Source organism: Haemaphysalis longicornis, unplaced genomic scaffold (genome assembly GCF_048455015.1).
Source record: "Haemaphysalis longicornis isolate Haplotype H1 unplaced genomic scaffold, Haemaphysalis longicornis Haplotype H1 scaffold_1, whole genome shotgun sequence".
NCBI lineage: Eukaryota > Metazoa > Arthropoda > Arachnida > Ixodida > Ixodidae > Haemaphysalis > Haemaphysalis longicornis.
In genome coordinates, this window is record NW_027526203.1 from 196,758,964 (window position 1) to 196,775,515 (window position 16,552).

General features: G+C 44.0%; 1 protein-coding gene across 3 annotated transcripts in view; it reads right to left on the bottom strand.

Moving 5' to 3' along the window:
* The window catches only part of LOC144140904 (uncharacterized), a 37,354-nt gene that overhangs the window by 10,476 nt on the left and 10,326 nt on the right, over positions 1 to 16,552 (bottom strand). For all 3 annotated transcript variants that reach the window (XM_077672407.1, XM_077672420.1, XM_077672412.1), the window contains exons 3-4: positions 6,413 to 6,610; positions 3,788 to 3,854 (exon numbers count right to left, since the gene is read on the bottom strand). In XM_077672407.1, the coding sequence (XP_077528533.1) occupies positions 3,788 to 3,854; positions 6,413 to 6,610 (265 nt within the window). The remainder of the gene's footprint in view (positions 1 to 3,787; positions 3,855 to 6,412; positions 6,611 to 16,552) is intronic.

A 16,552-nucleotide genomic window follows, 5' to 3' on the forward strand; every position in this document is an offset into this window, starting at 1 on the left:
AGGCAAGCTCAACTGTACGCGCTTCTTGCCTTTCACGGCGTACCTACTACCACAGCGATTGGTGGCATGGAGGTGCTGCGCCCTAAGCATTTTTTTCCTCCGCCGTCTTGCTCCAAAACGTATATTTGCGGCGAAACTACTGCCAAGCGTTGCTTCAGTGCTCCGAAAAACCTGACGTAACACCGCGGTGTTCAATGCAAGTCGATTTTCACATAAAGCAGTGGAAGGCCGAACCGAAATACATGCGCAGGGGTGAGACAGCTGAATCAGATTTGGGAGCAGTTTTTGGAGCAGCGAAATCTCGATTTTGGAGCAGCGAAATCTCGATTTGGAGCAGAAAAACGACATTTATTACATCCCCTTAGGAGCCTAAAAAATCAGATTTATGGCAACTCACGGGCGAAAAGTGCACTTTTTAGTCGGTTTTGAATTTACATAACACTGAAACAGCCATTCAATGAAGTTTTTTTTTCTACCAGAGTCTCACAAGATGCGAACGGCACTACCTTTTTAATATACTATTATATCCATTTTTTTAAATTCTTAGGCTCTATGCATAGATAGCGTCGAGTTCCGTTGAAAACATCGAATTGACAAACTCAGCAATCGTAAGGCATTTTTATTATCATGTGAATGCTGAAATTGTTATTTTTGTAATCCTAGACTCATCTTTACGCACAACTGTAGAGCCACGGGAAAAGTTGTGCAAAGTGAGGGACAGTCGTCGCACCCCACCAGCCCTCCCATTTCAATCCCCAAGGTGCACGTTCACTAAGACCATGAACTCCCGTATTTCGAGTCCCGCAACGTACCCGCAACAGATCAAACAACTAAATGTAAACCCAGCCGCCCCTATAACTAAAACCAAGGTAGAAATCAACGAAGAGCGCTCTGCCTAAACCACAAGGAACTGCTTCGCCCGGCGGCCATGTTTTCACATCTTCACACAAAGATGGCGGCGCCCAGTAATGTCGTTCCGGAGATACGGCGCTCCAAAAATTCCCGTTTTTTTTTCATCAACTTGCACAAGCGGTTTGACGCCTCAGTACTCAAAAGTTTTTTTCTTCAGGACTTTGCAGTGGCTTTCGATGAGAAAATTTTAAAACCGCACGGACTATAACATGTGGAACCCGACATTGTGACTTTCGAAAAAACTATCTCGGGGACAATTTTATGCGGGTTTTTTTTGGAATAATCAATCAATTAAACCTTTACAAACAGCATCACCTTGGCGGTGTTGGAAAATTAAGCTGTCAGTAAGCATTTTTCGCCACTGAAACTGACGGGAGTGTTAAAATACTTGGCTCTCAGACTGTTTGGGAGCAGTTTGGCGCAATTTTTGCAATTTTTAAGCTTTTGGAGCAGCCTGGCGCAGGAAAACTAATTTGTATCAAATCTGCGCAATATGCGCAGCTGTCTCACCCCTGCATGCGTTGTCTGCAGCCGCCATTGCAAACGTTTCGCTCATTAAAAAATAAATAAATAAAACCAAGTAGCATTGCCGGCTTTGCTGTTCAATCTAAACTGCGCGCCAGCGCCTTGTCATCTTATCGCGAGTGGGTTTGGTGCACGACCGGCTTAAAGTCGGTCGTGGTTTGGTGTTCCATAGTTCTGAAGTTAGAATGGTCACGCCGTATCGGATAGGATGAGATAAGAGGCGCTCCCCTAGCCAGAGGGTAGCTTGTAACAACCTGGCCGATTTATGCGGCTTACAATACAGGAAAGCTTTTATTTCTGGGTGTCTTCTCCCCCCGCCTTCCCTCCCACCCGCGGTAAGCAGACTGTTCATTCACGCGCCTTTAAAAGAAAAGATGGGTGCGTTCGATTTGTGTTCTGTGTTCTACGACGTGCACATGGTTGCGCATTGTTTTGTGCGTAGATATAATCCAGCAATGAGTGTCTACAGTGCGGTCATTGTGTTGCAACAGTTTTTTATGGCTGCATTTTGTTGGTGTGAACATGATTTCTCGGAAGTGTATGCAGGTTAATGGGCTGTTCAACGCTTTCTTTCAGAGTTTGTGTTAACTCACCCGAAAGGCAGGGCTTGAAGCATACGTGTGCGTGCTTTCGTTTAACATATAGGTTCCCAATTATTGTGAGCCCAAGAAATAAGTATGCACTGAGTGGAACTTTCAAGTTCTTTTCTTCTCCCGCCGAGGTGTGCGCGAAAAAAAATCTATGTAGGGACTAGAACTTTCGGAGTTCTTCTTTCGTAATCAAGTATTGTGTACCTAAATGTGTATTCATGGCTGTAACTTTTGCGCAACTGTAGACGGAGACAGATACAAAAAGGGACACGAAGAACTGTATCTGTCTCCGTCTAAAGTTGCGCAAAAGTTACAGCCATGAATTTAGAATACCAAGTAGCCCGCCTAACCGTGTTATTGTAAATGTGTATGTAGCACGTTTTTTTCCTATTGTACAATATTTTATGCCTAAATTTGCATATGCCATATTTTTGCTTATTCCAATACTGTGTACAAAAAATGTATGTGAAATATATGATTGTAGTACATGTGTTTTCATGACTTCGAGTCAAAGACGTCCTCATTAGAATTTTGAATAAACGCAAAGTAAAAATAATTTTTGTGTAACACTCCAATTAATATCGTCACAAAGACAACAATTCGACATCACAAAACATACTATCACCTACATGTTTTCTTCGTTCAATTATTAAACACGTTACTTCACACATAACAAACGACGGGCAGCGGCCATTTCGAGACATCGGGGCCGCTCGTCAAACTTTCGCGCCTAGTGCCATTGCCAAGCGGCCCATGAGGCAGCGACCGGCGGCAGGCGCGAAAGTTGGGCCAGCGTCGGTTTCAGGGACCGGCGGGCGGCAGCTCGGCCTGGCTGCCGCGGGAAAAATGACGTCAGCAGCGTCCGCAACGTCACCAGCCTCCTTCTCCCCTCGCCACTCGTTGCCATGACGATAAGTGCAACGTTTTTCAGACGCCACGTACTACTAGGGGAGGATTTGGCGCTGTTGTTGCGAATTACGCGGGACCACGGTGAATGCTACAGAGGCCGCCCCGTGACCATAGCTCTGCAGACGATTGGGAGGCCTTGTTTGCCGTTAGTGAACCTAGATGGCGCCACCATACCGTAGCAAGCCATTTTCTGCCCTTGGCACAGAGCAAGAATTTTCGTCTCCATGGCCTTTGGTTTGTTTTTGACCATATTTAAACCTGGCTTGTTCTTGTTCACGGAGAAAATATTCGTTTCGTGAAACATACTGCTCGCTTGACAAATATGGTCACGCAAGACACCGTTCCTTGCGTCAATCGGCAAGTGTAGTCCGAGACAACCCCAAAGCCCCGCAGTCCTGTGCAGCTAAACCAAGCATAATGCGCGCTGCACCAACAGCAGTACGCATCGGCACTTCTGTTTACGTGTGCTTTCGTAACTTCCACTGTTTGTCCCACCATTCTTACGGCTTTGAAAAGAATGTGCCCTAAATTTAAGCGCAAATGGCTCGTTCGGCAAGCTTATAAGCTCTGCCTAATTTGCGTTTGCTTTTGCCACCCTCCGCCAATCCCAGAGCTGTCACATGCGACATCATAGGTTCTGTTGCGGGAAATGAGCTAGTGGGTCACATGGCCATTCCCCTTTTTCCTAATTATGTAGCTTATTTGAGCGAAGTTTACGTTAAAAGTGGTGTCAGCATGATTCCAACGAGGTAATCTTTTGAATGAACCAAACTTGTGTTTTCTCTTCATGGCCCCTTTAAGCAATCAATCCTAATTACACCCCATGATGCACCACAGTAAGGGGCACTTACTTGTAGAAGCAGTAACCAGCTGCAACCACACCAAACACTGCCACTGCACTGCAACCTGCTACAAGCACTGAAAGAGAAAAAGAAAGGGAAAGGGCATAAACTGCTGAGTGGGAACTGCCCCTAGAGCGTAAGCATTCTTTCCAGGGGCTTATCCCCGCCCATACGCCTCTATGTACTTTTCGTGCGCTGCACACCCGTACTGAAAAACATTCCATTACAACACACTTCGAGCTACTGGCTTCAAGGACACACCGTGGCACCACCTGTGCACTACATCAATGGCAGGAGGCCAGGTTATGTCACCTCCTGGCGTACCACATTCCTTGCGCTTGTGTAAGCATGTGCTTCGAGTTATGGCCTCCGTGCCTGCTCCATGCCACGCACGTGATGCATGGATACGTATGGAGCGCACGTGCGCATCATACATATGAACAGATTTCAAGGGGAGTCGCCTAAAAATGCTTACGAATGAAAAAAATGTCCTAACATGCCCTGACAAGAAAGGCTTCAGCTCAATGAACTGTAGCCCACAAACAGAGAACTTGTTCTTGTAAATCTTAAAGCACAATTACTAAGGCATAGCACACGAAAAGAGAATCCCATTATAGAGCAGCACTTTTAACAACTTCAATCACCGTTCACAGTAGAAAGCCTTATTTTACGGCGTTGACGGGGAATGTCAGAACGTTTATAAAATCGAGAATACATAACACCTAATGAAGTAATAGTTGCCCAGGCAATCTTTATAAGATAGAATGTGTCCCGTACTTGAACTAGAAAAACAGAAAAAACAGCACAGAACAGCCACAACCGTTGTGAAGTCATTCCCTTTTCTATTTCCTTTTCCTGCATACGGCCCACCCAGAAAAAAATAAAATAATAATAATAATTACGCTGCTTTCTCTCCATTTTAATTTTGAAAATATTGCGACTTTGCCAATGTGAGAAGTGTGCCTTGTGCCTTGGTAGTATGGACACTCTGATGACTGTAAAAAGGCCCTTCAGGGCTAGCATTGCTTCTTTGGAAAAACAATGCACAAATAAAGATGTTTATACCAGGTCCTGTACCACAATGGGGTAATTTAAGAACATTTTCCTTAGACCAGAAAAATGACTACAGTTCTCAAGATCTGAAAGCTACAGAAATGCAGTGATAAGAGTAGACACTCAGCGGAGATAGTGCAGAACATCATCATGTGTTTAAACAAACCAAAAGTAAATTGGAAAAGTTTGAGCCAGCACTCCGTCCCTGAAAAGCATGCTTCTTTTGTCTAATTACATGTAAGGCATCACAGCACTTGTCATTACTCAGTTGAAAAATTATGCAGTCCAATGAAATTGTTCAAGTACTCCCTTTCAACTCTGTTCTTTCAGAGATATAAATATATAAATAACAAGAAAGCTTTGAAAAGTAACCTCGCAAAAACATATTCTTCCATGCTCTACGCTGTATTTCAGATACAATACACCCTGAATACAATGTACATTTTTTACCAATCTTCAAAGTCTGTTAAAGGGACCCTGCAACCCTTTCGATAAACGCTTTCTCTCTTTCCTTCGTGTCTGGAAGCACTGTGAAAGCTACAGTTATCGCCAGCACAGAGTGGCACTGCGTGATTTGCTCATCGCACCAGATACGCCCTCCGTTTCTGCTTTGTTTTTGTGTTTTTTGTGGCTTTATTTTTTAAGTTGTTATAGAAAAGCATTCATTACTGCAACTGAAGGAAAACCGGCCAACAGCCTCTACATGGCCTCAGTGATGCAATTTGGGCCGTCGAGAACATCAAGACCGGGAAAGAGAGAAAAATCTTTTGAGCGAGTTTCCAAGTTATCTGATGGGCATAGAGCAGTAATTTTTGGCTGAGATACCCTGCGACTCCCTAATCTAGGCACTGGGTGTGTTGGGCGACTTCGTTCTGCAAGCATTTAAGATTTCAAAAAAGGTGTTGCAGGGTCCCTTTAATATAGGGTTCTGCCTAACCCCACAACTACTAGATGGCATCATGCAATTTACATCAGGTAGATCAGAAAATGAGTTATTTATACACCACAGTGGCATCACTGTCTTTTCCCCCTTTCAAAATGAGAATGAACTTTCATACCTTACCAAGCGGTTTAGCTCTGAATGGTGATATAAGCCCCATTATGGATTTAGTTGTATGGCGGTAAATTCACGATAACACGCAAGTTTGCCTCCTTAACGCAGTCTACTTGAACTATACCAACATGAAGATCCAACGATATAAAAACTCTATATGCCAAAACTAAAAAAAACTTAATAATTTCGCGTGGTTTCCCCTTTTCACTTGGCCAGGAATTCATATAGATATGCAATTGGGCTAGTTGGTTTTGCATGTTTATCGACCGAGCTTTAAATTACAAGGGACACACTTTTTTAAAGAAGACAAATGGACAAAGTGGACTGTCCACTTCGTCTGTTTGTCTTCTTTCAAAAGTGTGTCCCTTGTAACTTAAAGCACAGTCAATCAACAGGAATTCATACCCCGGCCACCCCCTCAGATGAACATTTTTGTCCACCTAGGGAAGGCAATGTCCCTACATCGGGTCTCCTCGGGGAAGTATATGCACTGTAGGGCCCAGAGATAGACCCGGGCAGACACTCACCTACAAAATAAATATCCGACATAACAGAGGCCGACTTCCTTGTGACCTGGTGCGAAGCATCGTCGGGACCTGCCCTCAGTGCCCCGACCCGTGGCCCAGACACCTCCGTGCTCTCTTCCGAGGACGTGTTGGTTGGTGCCTGACTGCCACTGCCCGCGTTGTCCTTGTTCTCCACGGCTCCTCCTACAGCCCGAACCTCTGCACGAGCCACGCACAAATGCGAAGTTTTTAACACGAAAGTGTTTTATTCGGGGATACACAAACATTCCATTGACGTCATATCCGTCCTGGAAATGACGCCAGTACACCTTTGCTGAAGCGACCCGCCAGCAGGATGTCGCTCACCAAGCACGCCCACAAGACAGCCGCCGACCCGCAAATCATGCTCAGCTGCAGATTTCGCTGCACATTTCACTTCCGTGTTTTACCGATTCCTATGCCAGAAGAATCAACCACAGTTTTTTTATTTTTGTTTTGCCCTGGAGCAAAGGCAAAGATAGCCGAGCACAAGGCTTTCACTTAAGACTTCCTGCCAGCTTCTAAATGAACACTGACGCCTCTCGCGAGCATTACAAAACAGCGTACAGCGCCGGGAGTATACTCCCGGCACTGTCCGCTGTTTCCCCTGTCTGACAGCAGAGAGAAACATCTTGTCGTACAGGACACATCTCGTAATGGCATCATTCATGCCACAAACAAACAAGCGTGCATTACTCAAGTGCCCTTTCCCCTGCGTCACAGAGGAGCTGGCGTTCCTGACTGCAAATCACTCCACTCGAACAGTCCCTTCAACAATGAATGAACTCGGGTGGCTCAGCCGGGCATGCTACCTAGTGGGGTGCACATGTGCGCCTTACCTCCTTTCCATGCAAGCAAGCTACAGGTGCCCGAGATGGCGACACGTTCGCACCCTTGTACGCACCCGTCATTGAGACACCAGCCAGCTCCCCTGGGAGCCCTAGCCGGGTGGAAAGCCCTCTCTCGTGCCCCAGTCCAGAGGGAAAAGGCCACCTCCCCGAGCTGCCAAACCCACCAGCTAGCCAGATATAAACTCTTCCGTGCCTCAGCAGGACTCCACCCTCACTCCACTGTGGTCATAGTTACTGCACACGTCATGCTACTGCTTCGCTGCAATGAACGTGTTTATTTGCTAGGTGTTTTGACTCATCCCTCCTTTTCGTCTGAACCTTGCGCAGCCACCAGGCATCACAAGTGTGCCTCCCAGGCTGGCTTTATGGGCCCCACTACCTGACAGGCGCTCCCACTTCTCCCAACTCCCCCTCTGAACAAAACACGTACAACCAGAGCTCCTGCTTGGCAGGCATTACAGCCACACTCCTAACTAATGTGCTTAGACCAAGACGTAAAAAAAAAAAAAAATGCCAGTACAGCGCGGGTTCTCGCTGAAATATTTATTATTTATTCCTGTTTTGACTGAACATGAAGATACAGTGGTTCACAAACCAGTCCTGAATCCCTTCAACACTGTTTCATTCTGCCAGTATTTCACAATTGTTTTCGGGCACAGTTGGAATATAAATATATTGTACAAGACAAAAAAAAGTGAACTAATTCTGTCCAAGTGGGAGCAGGGGCCTAGTAGGCAGCTCTGTAAGTGTACAAAAACAGCACACAAAATCCAGTGACAAAACAGACAGCAATGCGCTCAACCAAGGGGCTTTTCCAGTTGCTGTTTCTGTGCCATTTCGAGAATTTTTGTAGTCATTTGTGATTTTCTCACACACTTCTTCCCAGATACCCCAAAAATTTAAAATATAAAATCATGCCCCCCCCACCAGCACTACAACTTCTTGCGATGCTAAAAGCTTTTTTACTTAGGTAGAGGGTCATTCCATGCAACCTTGTCCTGGACCTCAAAGGCAACCACCGCAAATTCTCTTGGGAAAAAAAAAAAAAAGCTTTTTGACAATCATGTGAATGTATTACGTTGTCATAAAAAAAATGCTCACAGCATTCTCAGAAGTTCCCATAAAGAAGCACAAGCAGGTTGGAGGTTAACTTTTTAAAAATCAAGCAAAACTAGGTAAAATGACCAATTCCATTTTATATTACTCCCCTTGTATACCTTCATGTGATGCCACAAGTGAACCTTTGTAAGAATTTTCTGCATTTAATTGGCTCAGTGGAAAGCAAAATAGAAAATTTTTTTCAGGTTTTTTTGCAAGAAAATTGTTATCTTTTCAGACGAACTCATTTTTTGCATTTGTCAGTACAGTTCATGCTCAAAATAATTTTAAACAATTCAACAAATTTTTAAAATTACTACTGAGTTTGGTCAAAAATGACCTTTTCCTGGAATTTGGTCCTAAATTAAGCATCAAGGCCCTCCACACACAAATACATGAGATGGCTAATTATACGCACGAAACTTTTAGCTTGTGATCTAGAAATTGCACTTCAAGTAAATTTTGTTCCAAATAAAAAAACCGTCTTCACTGCAGAACATGTACGAACCCCTGCCTATTTTTCTGGCATGCATATGCACTCTGGCTTTTTTTGCCAAGCCATGCCGTGTACCTTGACATCGGCATAAATACACCTGTAACAGTGTCGTTACACCAGTGAGTTCCCCCTATCTTGTTTTTGGAGCTGGGGGAAGGTCAGTCAAACAGGAGGCAGTCAGGCAAAGAGGCTGTCCCTAGCTAGTGTGTCCACCTGATGGTGTCGCATGGGGGGGAACCAACAACAACAAAAAACAAACACTTGTGCTGAAAATACAGAGCACAAAAATGACCAAAGTTTTTTTCGATAAAAACACTTCGGTTAAACCAAATAGACCCAAAAGAAGTTAAATCTGGTCCGAGTTAGGCCCAATGCGCCCTACGCCACCCAGGCTCACAAACAGAATTTAATTTGCAGAGCATATTGGCACAGGAGGATCACACGGCTCTTGGAAATGAATCCACTAAGGTATTCCCAAAAATTGAAGTACGACAAGAAGTAAGCGAGTGGCAGCCATTGCAATGAACCCCAGAGGACACCTGCCAATAAAGAACCGCCAACGGAAGGCTGAAGGTCGAATAAGCACGTCTGGCTCAAATTCCTATGCAGCTTCCAGCACACAGTGGGTTTACAACCTGTCTTTGCAGTGGCACAGAGTGTGCACGATATTGCGCGGAGTCGGAATGCCGGCAGCCATCATGTTGCTTTGAAAAATGCGCACAGCAACAAAACAACCGCAAAAATCCAGCAAGTTGCCCGAACCACTGATAAAGTAACTGACTAAATGGAGGGAGCACGCTGCCAGGAAGCACATTCGTAACACACCAGAAGGCTAAAAAAGCTGTCATTAGTGTGGTAAAAGGGAAGCTGTCCGGGTGTGGGAGGAAAAGATTAATTGATGGATCTAATAACTGACACCTGATCAGAACATAGCCTAGCCATAACTACCAAAAACTGCCCCCCCGCCCCCCCCAACTCTCATGCTGTTGAAAAGCACTAGGGAGAGAGAGAACTAGGAAAGGAGTAACGGAACACCACATTCCTCCATGATAAAAAAATGCATGGGGAAGGGGCTCACCAGCCTCAGAATCACAAAGGAAGCCCGATGAGAAAGAAACGCGGGCCACCACTGAAAACAACAGACCTCGGGACATAAACAGACGAGCCTGCAAGCAGAGATGTGTCAGCGCCCCGTTCCAGCACAACAAAAGCTACAACTCCGCCCCGTACGTTCGAGCAAAAAAAGAAAGGAAAACAATACGCCTTCTCCGTGGGCCTAACAATGCGTGCTGCACAGATGCAGCTGGAAGCTGCGCAGCTACTTTTCAAGATGAGCAGGTGGAATCTTTGTTGCCCTACCCTGAGAGGCAGAACAGTACAAGGCTGGCACCCTGTGGCAACTTAGCAGGCAAGACACGCACAACGGTGAAGAAAAAATAAGTTCTCCCGACTAACACACATTTAGAAGCAGCAAGCAAAAACAACATTGCCAGGAAGCCACCTTACCACACTTTTACGCAATCGTTACAGGTTTCCAGGGCACATTTCAGACTTACAGGTGTCGACTGCAACGGCATACACAAAACATGTGGCCCTTACAGAAAGCTTACTCTCGTAGCATTGTCTTTTTTATATGCAGGGTGTTTCAGGGAAGACTTTAAATAATTTTATAAAATAGGGTTTCGGAGGTAAATATGTTTTTCTTGTGCAAAGGGATCAGGGGCCGTGGTGGATGCAATAAAACGAGTTCCAATTGCTATTTAGGGCAAAAAATAACTACTACTTGTTAATTGACTTTTTAATTATTCCAGTTAGGCATGTGATTGTAATGTGGAAATTGTAGAGGACCATCAGTCAACCGGATATCCAGCGTTTTATTTGCGAAAATGTAATTGCCCGCAGACTTCTGGGCTGAGTACTTTAGTCCTTCAGATGCGCGCTTTTGGAGCTCGGCGGCTGCACAGCGCCGCAGAGTGTTGCAAAGCCATTCCCATGCGTTGACGTCACTCAGAGCATGCCGCCCTACATTTCGTTTGAGGCAAGATAAAGCCACGGCCGGGCTAGAGTGGAGGCGCTCGCCTGCTTTAGCCTGGCTGTGATAAAGCGCTGCATGCGTGTGACGTGTGCAGCTCTAAGTGACATCAGCATGTGGGCATAGCTTTGCAACACTTTGCGGTGCTTTGCAGCCGCCGAGCTCCAGAAGCGCGCACCTGAAGGACTGAAGTACTCAGCCCAGAAGTCTGCGGGCAATCACATTTTCGCAAATAAAACGCTGGATATCTGGTTGACTGATGGTCCTCTACAATTTCCACATTGCAATCAGCCTAACTGGAATAACTAAAAAGTCAATTAACAAGTAGTAGGTAATTTTTGCCCTAAATAGCAATTGGAACTCGTTTTATTGCATCTGCCATGGCCCCTGATCCCTTTGCGCAAGAAAAACATATTTACCTCCGAAAGCCTATTTTATAAAATAATTTAAAGCCTTCCCCGAAACACCCTGCATATGTATATATATGTATATACACACTCTTAAATGGCATTTTTTCCCTCTACTAGGCTATTCTAGATACTAAGCAGGGTATCCAGGCCAACTCAACATGCCATTTGGCTTTACAAACTACAGCCTCTGCGACCGCGTGCCCCGTTTCATAGCTGCATGCTCATTTCCATTCCCTACAGGTGAACCGGAATGCGAATGACACAACAATGCAAAGAATGGAGGCAACAATACGAGGAAATGAGGCAAACAGAATGCAACAACACAAGCCCTGGGTTGTTTATTGCTGTCTTATTGCTTCGCCTTCATCGCTTTGCACTGTCTTTGCTAAGCATGAAACACCAAAGAGCCCGAGTATTAACACTGACTACCGAGGTTCCTACAATTATCTTAAGCGGAAATGTGCCACAAGCCATTTACAGTATGTTACATTTGTTGACATAGATACAATACATACTGCTGTCTTGTTCAAGGCATTTCTATGGCTACGCAGCAAATGGTGTTTTTCTCCTTGAAAAGGCTAACCTAAAAACTATGCTGTGCTCCTAAGGGAAAAAAAAAAAAAAAACACCGAGATAATAAATGCCTTCAATGAACTGTGCCATCCTGTGGGACACTGAATGTTTAGTATTTGCACCAATACTTCGCTTTCCATTATCACTTTGTGCAAACTATCTAACTCCTTTCAAAAGATTACCATTCCTTCATGACAAGTTGCAAAACCCTCGTCTAACTCCACAGCTTACCAACAAGTGCCGCGTAGCTAATATATCCAGACAATAAACCGATCCATTTCAGAGTGCAAAATGCAACCTAAAAAGCAGTATGTTTTGTGCTGCAAGTGAAGACATTATTAGTGCATAATGGCATTCTGAAGTATTAGCATTTATTAAGTGGCCACCATATTCTGAAATTTTCATTCCGTGTCAAGTTTGCTGGTGACTTCTTTTAGATGCCTGAACCAACATTAGCCGTTTGTGAGAGCACTACATGGAACCTACTAGCTTCATTTACAAAATTGGAGCCCTACTCAACCATCAGACCAGTGTTGGTCAAAACTAGAACCCCAAGAATCCAATTCTTAGTACACTGCCCACGCCACCATGTGCCCAATTACATTCACTACTAAACATTTTTTTCGTGCTCGAAAAATGATTCTACAAAGTTGCCTAAACTTTAAGCCCTAGCCAAGCAAAAAACTAAAGGTAAAGCATGACGAAGCTTATACTGAACTTCCAATAAAGTAGAAAACGAGTCGAAAACTTAGAGAACTAGGTAAACGCAGATAGCGAATTTCACCACGCGAGTAGGAAGAAAGGGGAGCAGAGTGCTCAAAAAGCAAAAATGGTTGGACAGGACAAAACAAGCTGACATGCCCTTGCTTTGTACCATTCGCAAACTCTTTCACTGAGAAAACTGGCCCAAACAGCACTGTGCTACAAAAAAAGGCTGCCTCCCACCACAATATAGGCAGCTTTCTTCCTGAAGGCTGTTTCAAACCTTGTATCGTCATCTACTGACTGAAACTTGGTTGACAGATGATGTCACAGACTGCAGTTTTTGTGAAATTGCTCAATTTTGTTGTTTTTTGCTAAGACAAAGCTTGTAATATTTTGATACTGACAACAGACAAAGCTTGTAATATTTTGATACTGACAACCAAACCTGAAAGCTTACCACATATGCGTTGCCTACCCGAGATTAGCAATAACATTAAAATACACCGTCTTTCAATTCGTTCTCGAACTACACAAACCATGCAGTAAAACCACCGCTCTACATGAACGACGATGCAATCACTGGGGAATTCGATTGAATCACTACAACCAGGAGTCACCAATCTGTTAATGGATAATTGGTTAATTTTTTTAGCTAAAAACAATAAAGCCCCAACCACATGGAGCGATTTTGCGAGCGACTTGGGGCGCGACGCGACTAGCGACGAACTACTTTTCGCCGCGCACCAAGACGCTCATCGAATCGCTCGGTTCTGGGTCGCCAGAAACAGTCGCTCGCCTCCCGGAAGTGGCCTCAGCGACTAGCCAATAGGAGAGCCCCTACGTAAGCACGCAACCTCCGGTTTTGAAAGAGAACGGGGGGAAGATTTTGCAAATACACGCAGACGACGTTTGCGGTGCAGCGGCAAAGAAAGCTTTGCGTGGCAAAGCTTGTGTACACGCTGAAGCAGAAGCAAGAAGGCTCCCGCTCACACTGGGTGAGACCCGTGTGGGAAAAACGACGTCAAGAAAGCGAATTATTCACGGCGTTCATGTTGGAGCCGAGAAACGAGGCGCAGAAGGAAAAGCGTGCGCTATCGCTAACCCATGGCAAACCAGTTTTAGAGATGCAATGAAGTGCAAAAAGCAAGGTAGAAAGGCGTAATACTTTTTAGTCATGCTTTTTATGACAAATGAACAAAAAAATGTTTGCAAACATCCAGCGTACCAAGCGCGTTACTATGCGCAGTGCGGAAACATTGAAATCGCCATCCTCAGCATGCTCAGTCGCTCGAGCCGTCACTGTCATGTGGCTGCCTCGGCGAGCGACTTCGGTTCGGCGACTGCGGATCCTAGTCGTGTCGCTCGTCGCGTCGCTGGAAAAATCGCTCCATGTGGTTAGCGCTTAACACCATCAGTGCTGATCACCAAAGACCATGGTTTTCAAGTCTTTCAAAGATACTAGAAAGTAAGAAAAAGCACCTCTTTCATGCAGCAAAAGGAGCACCAACCAATTGCTTGTGCACAGGCTAAATATAAGCTGAAAATGACTTCTTACAGTGCCATTCAAACTGCAGAAGTAAATTTCAAGAACTTTTCTTGTTATTCATGGGCAAAATTTAATCAAATGAGGGGCATTTATGTAATTTAAAAATCCTAATAACAAAACTGAAATAGGCCCAAAGGTATCTTCTACACTTTTTGAGTTACAAGACTGCACAATCATCGCAGAATTAATTAAACAAAACCTCTGCAAAACTTATGTGAGCGTGATCAGAAAGGTGTATTCCATGCAAGCAAGCTGTTAGACGATTTGTTATTCCCTTCAGGCATCAAACAAGAAAGAAAAAAAAATTTCAACTTTGTTTTGACATGGAAAATAATTTCCATGTCAAAGTGAAGTTTAAGGAAGCTGTTATATATTTGTTATGAAGGTAAAACTTTCCTCAAGTGAAATGTAGCGCAAGCAAGCTGTTAGATTATTTGTTATACCTTTTAGGCATAAAAAAATAAATAAATAAAAAAGAGAAAGGTTTCACCTTCCCTTTGACATGAAAAGTTGTTTGCGTGTAAAAATGAAGTTGAAACTTTTTTTCCTTCCTTTCTATTTCACATGTCAAAATAAAGATAAAGCTTTCCTCTTTCATTTTTGATGCCTGAAGAGTATGACAAATAATCTAACAGCTTGCTTGCACTTCATTTCACTTCAGGAAAGTTTCACCTTCATTCTGACAAGCAAACAATTTTCCATGTCAAAGTTAAAGCGAAACCTCCCCCCCCTCTCTCTCTTTTGATGTCCAAGAGGTACATAACAAATAATCTGCTTGCTTGCACAGGATAGCTTTTTTTAATCATACTGACATTACTTCTCATAGTTTTATTCTAGTGCATATATCTAGCAATATCCATATGTTTGCACACAATTAGATATCTGCTCAAGTCTCATTGCACGTTAGAAACCACATTCCAGACTGGTGCAACCTGGCTCATGACATGATGCTTGAACAAATCCAAATGAGTGCCTTTTCACAGTCGCCACAGCCTCCTCATCAAATCACTGATGTCCTGGTAAAATATGTCAAATACTGTCACATGACCAAAGACGACGCAGCTGTCTTGAAGGAAGAGCAAATTTATCGGAGCGAACTTGTGCTCCCCTAACAACTCAAAGAATACACATGCGGCGAAGCAGCAGTCAACAAAGTGATGTGCGCAGGTGAGTGTCGGCAAATCGAATACCGCGGCGGCTGCCCTGGGAGTATTTATCTTTCAGCGCGGTTGTTTCTCGAAACGTCGAATTACAATGACAACACTGGAGATCAAAGACGACTATTCTAGGCTAGTGACATCAGGGCCAAACACTCTCCCCATCAAAATATGATAGCCCATGCGCAATCAAAATAAAGAAAAGGATACATGCACTTTGCTTGAACACAGCCGAGCGCCGCCGGATGGTAAAAACAAAAAAGAAGTCTACAAACAGTGCATGGTTCGCGGCAATATTATAAATACCAGGGTGTCACAGCGAGCAAATAGTGTCGCATGCACATCACTAACATCCAGTCTTCAGCAAACAGACCTCTGTTTCTTTGGGCGTCATATTTGTCACATGACTCAACACGTAGAACTCCTGGCTTGCAAAGCATTAATTCAAACTAAACTTGAATATGCATCGTTCATCCGAAGCCCTCACCAAGCGCACCCAGCAGACAAACTTGAAACTTGAACCAGCTCAGAATCATGCCACTAGATTTCTTCATTCTTCCTACTCGTACAAAGCCAGCGTATTAGCCTTTGAACAATCCACGGCGGTAGCTCACAGGTTGAGGCATTGTGCTGCTGAACCCAAGGACGCCGGTTTGATTCCTGGCCCATGTGGACGCCCATGTGTCTACATTAAGCACATATTAAGGATACCCAGGTGGTTAAAATAAACCTTCCACTACGGCACACCTCATAGTCCACCAGGTGTATAATTGGAATCAATGTATAATGCTATTATTGGCAACTTTTCTAGTCTTTGCATTTAAGGGGACATGCTCCTCGGAACAACTTTTTTTTTTAATAATGAAGTTAGGAGGCTGAAATTTTCACAGCTTGTAAAGATTGAGCTCCTCTGGGCATGTATGCAATCAGATTTCAAATAGCTGCTCCGGATAAAATGTTACGCAGCATGACTTGCAGAAAAAAGGCTTTTTTGTGCACTTTCTTTTATAGTAAAAATTTTTCCTGAAACTTTTAAAATAGCCTAGGTGGTTCCTTATGAACTGCAGGGTGCCAAAATCTACCTGAAAAAGCCTTATATTCATTTTCCTCCCCACGAAAAAAAAAAAAAAAAAATGACTGGTAGTGTGCCTTGTCTTGTTCTGTACATTTTTGTTTTATGACCGTCAGAAATATCTAAGGAGAGAAATTGCATAATTAACAAGATTTCGGCACTCTACGTGTTATAATGAACAT